At 30.9% G+C, this 7,377-nt stretch overlaps 1 protein-coding gene across 1 annotated transcript; it reads right to left on the bottom strand.

Moving 5' to 3' along the window:
- Window positions 1–3,303: 3,303 nt before the first annotated feature.
- Window positions 3,304–7,004, bottom strand: LOC145602819 (protein PIN-LIKES 1-like). The gene is made up of 9 exons (XM_081658971.1): window positions 6,727–7,004; window positions 6,472–6,596; window positions 5,457–5,578; window positions 5,133–5,306; window positions 4,736–4,828; window positions 4,411–4,511; window positions 4,212–4,264; window positions 3,939–4,127; window positions 3,304–3,662 (listed from the first exon to the last, which is right to left on the bottom strand). Exons 1-9 carry the CDS (start codon window positions 6,939–6,941, stop codon window positions 3,538–3,540), a joined length of 1,197 nt encoding a protein of 398 aa, XP_081515097.1. The 5' UTR covers window positions 6,942–7,004; the 3' UTR covers window positions 3,304–3,537.
- Between the last annotated feature and the right edge of the window lie 373 nt (window positions 7,005–7,377).

Below are 7,377 nucleotides of genomic sequence, written 5' to 3'. Positions count from 1 at the left end.
GGGCCTTGTCCTTATATCAAGTGGTAGAAAGCTAAGCTAAGACGGAAATTTTATTAGTGCTTGAATGAATTGTAATGTTGGATTTAAGAAACAGAATCACACCTAAAAAGTTTTCTTCTAAGTTCAAGTTGCGGCGTTCTGTTGTGTGCTCAGCCGCTCATGTTGATTAAGTCGGAAAAAAGTTGATGTTAGATCTGTCTTTTACGCTTCTTCTATTTCTCAATACATGTAATAACGTTTGGACGTACTAATTGCACCATTTATATACCACTCCGTAACTTTAACCATGTTGTATTAATGATATGTAAAATTGCTGTTACTAACATCATTGGTTTAGGGTCTAATATAAATATTAATGTGTTTGTCTTAATTACAATTTTTAAATATCGTTTACGTGTCATTTAAATTTTTACACTAAGTGTCATTTAAATTTTTACACTAAGCTATTCAGACACTCTGTCTGTCAAAAAAGCTATTCACGTACTCTTATTCAATGACATTTGGTCATTATGAAAAAGGCTTACCACCCGTCAAAAGATTATTGTTGGAGGTAGCCTCTAGATCGGCAAGATTCAGAGAAATGTAGAAAAAAGAGGGAGGAGATACATGCGTAATTTCATTATGTTAATGGCTCTTCCAGCTGCAAATGTGTTGCTTTATTCTTGAGATAGAGGTCTTGATGTGAGTATTGACTTGACGGGGTTTTCTCCTTTAACACAATTAGAGCTGTCTGACTTTGTTCCTGGTCGTGTTGTGTCGGTTGCTGCTTAGCGAAGTGGGATAAGTATGGGGCGCGTTGTAGGGCTATTGACTATGATTTTCTTCCCTTCTCCTTTTCTTCATTGGGGTAATTAGAGCAGGATATTATTGCGTTACTAAAGCGGGTTGAGGCATTCGTAAAGACTCAGGATTTGTAAAGACTCAGGATATAGATGCTCGTACAGCTACTCACATTTTCAACAGGGTCAGGTTTGCTATAGCTATGGGAGTGGAGACCCAGATTGTATCTCGGCTCCCCAGTAATTTCTTGTAAATCGATTGACTTTGTTTTTGGAAAATATTTCAACTAGAAATGAAATCCATAAAATTCCAAAATCTACTTGAGATTACCCGATCGAGCTAAAGATCAAAACCCAACGATGTCATAGCACGAAATGAAAGAACCCAAAGATGGCATAACTTAAAGTTAGTTGCTAAATACTGTTTATCTATTATCATGTCAAAATGTCAAATCTAATGTTGTCGTGCACTAATAACCATCAAATAAACATAGAATGTCGATCAATTAGTTCATATTTTTAATTTCAATAGAATCTGGTACTTTGCACTGAATTATTCTTTCGTCCAGCATTGTGTGAGGTGTAGGGAAGTTAGTATATACTTTTTCTTATTTCCTACTTTGGGTTTACAATTGTAGATTAATTGAGACAAGCATATGATTAGAGGTGTTAATCCATGTCCATGCTAACCTAATGACTAACTACTTTTAGAATTTGTATGAATAGGGGATCGATTTTATATTCATAAAATTTTGTATGGTAGGGGTTAATTGTAGGTGTTACTGGTTTTATCAGAGGTTACTTATAGGTGTTATTTGTATTCTACGGTTACTTGTATGGATGTTACTGGTTTTGTCAGGGGTTACTTATAGGTGCTATTTGTATCATGGGGTTACTTGTATGGGTGTTATTGGTTTTGGTCAGGGGTTACTTGTAGAGTGTTAATGGTTTGGTACTGGGTTTTGATCTGAGGTTACTTGTAGGTATTACTAAACCCCTACAAGTAACCCATATAAGTAACCCCAGAATACAAGTAATCCCTACAATTAACCTCATAATACAAGTAACAGCTACAAGTAACCCTAGAATACAAGTAACACCATACAAGTAAAGCCTGCCGCAGCATGTGTCTTGCCGCACCGAAAAACCTTTATTTTATAACAGTAATATATTGTGAGATCAAGTGAAATTCTTCTTCCGAACTTATTGCTCTTGTTGGGACTGACTTGTAGTCTTAGTGTCTCACACTAAATTATTGTAATTGTCGACATTTTTTTGTTGAATTGGGATGCTTTGATGCTTTTTATCTAGTTGCACTCATCAACTTTCCGAGATTATATACCCAACCCATTGGAGAGACAATGAAATTATGTGACCAAAATATTTGGAATAAAGCATTTATCATGTTGTAAATCTCATGTAATGTATACATATGTTCATATGTAATAGAATAGTTATGAAGTGACAATTGATAGCAAAAAAAGAAAAAAAAAAAAAGTTTCTCATCTTTGAGATTTACTATAACTTTGAGTAACATTCTTTATTTTGATGATAATAAGATTATTACTCATCAATCTTGAACGAGCAGAAATAATCTAAAAGGGAGAAAATTTAGAACTACTCCATTACAAACCACTAGAAACATTATTGTAGATCGAGCACAACGTCTCGGTAAATAATATGAAATATTTTTCCAAACATATACTCCGAAACTTATTTATACAACTTAAATCATTATACAATATGCTTACCGACTTATGGAATATATTTAATTTGATTCCGATTATAAAAATAAAGGAGAATGTAGGATCAAGTAATCATTATGTTACAAACTTTTAAAAAAATCGGGTATGCAATAATTATTGTACATCCATTATAAAGATAACCTAAAGTGATTAAAAGTTACCCCTGAAATGAATAAAAGTTATCCTAATATGCGTAAAGGTAACCCAATTCAAATAAAATTTATCTACGCTTTATTAGTAAAGAATCACATTTTAAATGACTAAAAATCAATTATTAGTGATTGAATGTAATTAGATTACCTTTATAAAACTTTTCTTGTTATCTATTTATATAATTATGTTTAAAGTTACCCAAAAAAGGCAAAAAGTTACCTTAAAATTAGCTAAAAATTACCCTTATACTGCTCGATGTACACTAATATATATATATTTTTTTTAGAGAAGATCAGAAGAATCAAGTAATTAATTTGATTTGATGACCATATATTCCAGAATTCTTATATATTTGTATGACAAAATAAGTGATGCTTTAGGAGTCATCAATTCATATCATTATATCAAATTCTTGACTCATAACAATGATAGCAAAAATTGATTGAATATATTTTGAAAGGTCAAATAAATACATAGTAATAATCATTGAGAATAAAAAGGTAGTTTGCCTAATTGCTATCAAATTCCTTGCCTTTTCAATCATAATGTATAAAGGAAACTTCATGACCAGAAAATACTCAGCCCCAATATGGTACATCTCCACGATTCCATTAGTTTAGTTGGTAATATTTATAAAAGTGATACGAAATATATGGCCTAAGATTAAATCCCGTCTTGTAGCTTTGCTTTACTTTAGGCTATATATATTACGTACTTTGTACTCTGTATATCCATATATGTACTTGTTACTATGGAGTACCAAATATCATTTTTTAATATAGTCTTATACTTCGTATAAAACAAACTACAACGTTACTATTAAATCCCGCCGAAGAAAATGATATTGTAGTATGATTTTATTATGTGACAATCCAAAGAAATAAAATAGACCAAAGAGTAAGAGCCACAATGGCCAAAGAATAAGCCCATAGCATAATTACCGAACATTCACTTTGGCCCGATCCAAACAATTGTGTCATTGTGCCTGCCATAGTCAAAAGCCCATTAAACACAAGTAAAAATAAAAATTAAAAAAATTAAAAAAAAAAAAAGGTAAATGTTAATTATAATCCAAATTAATTGTATGATTATGCACAAATGCACAATAGGAAAAATATACTACCTCCTATTTTTTTTAGTTGCAACTTTGAAATATTTTATATCTCTCAAATAATACCCCAAATTTGCAACTAAAAAAAATCAGAAGTAGTATAATTTAAAATTACTTAATTACAAATTAATGGTGTTACAGTTTACATACCTATGTTCATTGCTGGTGGCATGGCATATTGAATAAGTAGAAGAAATACGAACAATTTATCGTCGGACGGAACAAGGCCAACTTGGAGTGCACCCTTAACTATGAAAATTCCGAGCAGAGGAAGAACTACGTAGCGAGTTACAACTATCCCAAGAATAACTCTTAGTTGCATACTTGTACCCTTTAAACCTAACAATCAAAAGTCCAAAACATTATTGAACTAATTTTAATTTATTTAAGTTTAAATAAATTGGGGAGGAGATGAGGTTATACCTTTAAGGAGGTTGGCTCCGAGTATTATGGTGCGAGCTGGGATGGCTGCTTCTCTGTATTTAGGGATTTATATGTTACGATGTTGCCCTTTTTTATTTTTAGAGTGGATCATAATTATGTTCGGCAAAATTAATTGGTATACAACATACAAGTCAAAAACTGTACTCATAGTAAATTATTTTGTTTAAAAGTTAATTACCCTAGCATGAAGGCTGAGTCCGTGACAACATGAAGTGGAGCATCATTGCCAATCATCAATTTTTGGACCGGAGGAATCATTCCAATTGTAAACCCAAGTATCTACATCAAGAATGGCGCTATTAGGCTCATAATTTATCATGGCATCAAGTGATGAAGTCAAAAGTAAATATATATATATGTATGCAAACTATCTCTAAAAGTTGTTTCTATAAATAAATTAAGATAATTAAAATTTATTAAAAATGTTTTTATTTTGATATGATTTATTGATAAATTGAACACAAATGATTGAAATTGGCAAAGTAGATTTGTTTAGTGGATACCGCTGCAATAGTTGATGGTGCGAACACTGCTTTGAGGTTGGCCTTTTCTAAGAAAGTTCTTATGCATTGGTGTATCTTGACTGGTAATGAAACCTGCCCAAGAAAATATCGATACTTGAGAATTATATCATTATCGATTTATTTATCTACAATTGTAACAATATAATAATTTAGACGTAGTTATATTATCAACATAGTGTATCAATCATTGACCGGATATTTGACAATTGTCAATGCACATGTTTGACCGTATATAAAATGTATTGCAGTTATTTACAAAGGTGGTGTATCCGTGTATGACATATATGTAGGAGGTGGTCAAACTTAATTTAAGTAGTGGGGAAGTGCAACAGTCAAATTGATGTAGCAAAAATTTTGAATAGAAAGAGTAAGTTACCAATGATTTAGAGGGAGAGTCTATAACCAAATCTTCACTGCAAGGAAGGAGAGGTTCCTGATTGGACTCCTTACTATTGATGTGTGAATAATTAATTGCCTCATCTCTTGCTACTTCCTCAGCAGAAATTCTCACAACGTTGTACACAAATGACCACAAGTAGACCGCCCCTATCTGAAAACATTTTAGTTATTTTTACTACGTATAAGAAAATGATAAATATAGCCCTTAGGGAAAATTGTCACAAACATCAATTTACAACATGAGATTGGTGGGTGAAAAAAATAGATAAAATATTTGTGCGAAGTCTAATCAAATTCATACCGCCATGGAAAGAGAAGCATAGGACAAAGCATAAGTCTCACAAACATCAGTAGCTCCAAATGGACTGCCCTTCTCTTTGCACATTGCTGGAACTAGGATGATAGGCAAGTTTCCCATATTCCCTGTTTTTTTTATTTTTTATTTTTTTATTTTTTTTTTTATTTAAAAAAAAAGTTAGTCTTTCCTATGTAAATAACCTAATTAGAGACACGTATCAATACTGTTGAAAAAAGCGTTATAATATTAAAATTTAAAAACAACGCTATGTCCTTTATGGCGGCTATATGAAGAAGTACTATACGTGCATACAAAATCAACTAATAAAAAATTACATCTTTACATGTTCAACGCAAAGGGGATAAACAAACATATTGGCAGGAGTGTTTGTTCAACTATCATTAAAACAAAAAATTACAGTATATTTAGTTCCCCTTTGACAATTTGTCCATTTATGATTTATCATATTTACATACTCTCGTTAGTACTCCGTAGTAGTTAAGATTATATTTTTGTAGGCCAATTCACATAAGATTATATACTTGTATATAATACGGATACAGATTATAAAGTAAATCTAAATATGATAAGATTAGAAAAATAAATGAGATCAATTATTACATAATCTCATAATACAAAATTAGTTAAAATGCTTTCAAATACATTCATAATTAAGACAAATTAGTTTGAAAATCACTTATTTTGAAATGTGACAACTTTTTATGACTATTTTAAAATAATTATAAGCACTTACATGTAACTACTCCGTTTTAGTCAATGTCATTACAATACTAGATTAATTAAAGTAAAAAAGACAAATAAACAAGGATAAGTTAACGAAAATACATGTTGTTTTATCCCAAAAAAAAAGGAGAAAATTACGTGTTGCTGATCAAGTGTTCATTAATATAAGTCTCAAAGTCAAAGGCTTGATCATAAATCAAGGATCTAAATTATACTTGTTGAGAAATTAAAAAAAAAAAAAACAAAAAAAGAAGAAGAAGAAGAAGCAAATTACCAGCAGAACAAGCTCCAATGATGAGGCCCTTGAGATGCTTAGGAGGTCTTGTAACTTTGACTAGTAACCATCCTAATATTGCCCCTAATATAAACGTAATCAATATATTTATCGGCATAAACCACCTATAAATTTTTGATAAACAAAATCATAATTAATTACAGTACTATTTTATCAATTTCAAAACGACAATACTAATTTTAAAAATTAATATAATATACTTTACATAACTTTAATATAAATAAATGAACTTACAGGGTAAGAAAACTTTGAATGGTGACGGTTTTAGCCAAGTTAGCTGCAATAAGAGAAGGACTAAAAACATAGAACACAATCTTGTTCAAATGATGACGAGCATTTTCTCCCAATATATCGATACGCTCTAATGCCAGAAACAATCCTACAATTGATACCAATAGTACTTTTGCAACTGGTATTGAAGCTACCACTAATAAATCTACAAACCCCATTTTTTGGTGAAAATTTACAAGTTGTTGTCTTGAATTTTGTAAAAGGGAGGAAAATATATGAGGAAGGAGAGAAAGAAAAGTTGGGTTGAAATACTAATATTAGACAAGTGATTGAATCAATTATATTATAAATATTGTGGAGCCGTGATTGAATCCCTTGGATTCTGTCTTTAGTCATAATTTGGATGTTTACTTTATATGGTGTATGGGGTGAATGAAGGATGCTGACGTTTTGACATCGGAATATTGTTTATTAGTGTATTTTTTTAAGAAATTAGTGTTTGGTGTAAAGTATACAATAAATCAAATTTTTTTAAAAATTATTATTTAAGTTTTTGATTGAAGATCCTTTAACATGATAACAAAGTCAGGAGATAAGAAAGTCACGAGTTAAAATTTCATCCAATCCTTCTTTCAAATAAATAATTTAGTGGTG

The sequence above is a fragment of the Chenopodium album genome, chromosome 21, assembly GCF_948465745.1.
Source record: "Chenopodium album chromosome 21, dcCheAlbu1.1, whole genome shotgun sequence".
Classification (NCBI taxonomy): Eukaryota; Viridiplantae; Streptophyta; class Magnoliopsida; order Caryophyllales; family Amaranthaceae; genus Chenopodium; species Chenopodium album.
Note: the sequence above shows the minus strand (reverse complement) of the source record. Positions and strands in the feature narration are given on the sequence as shown.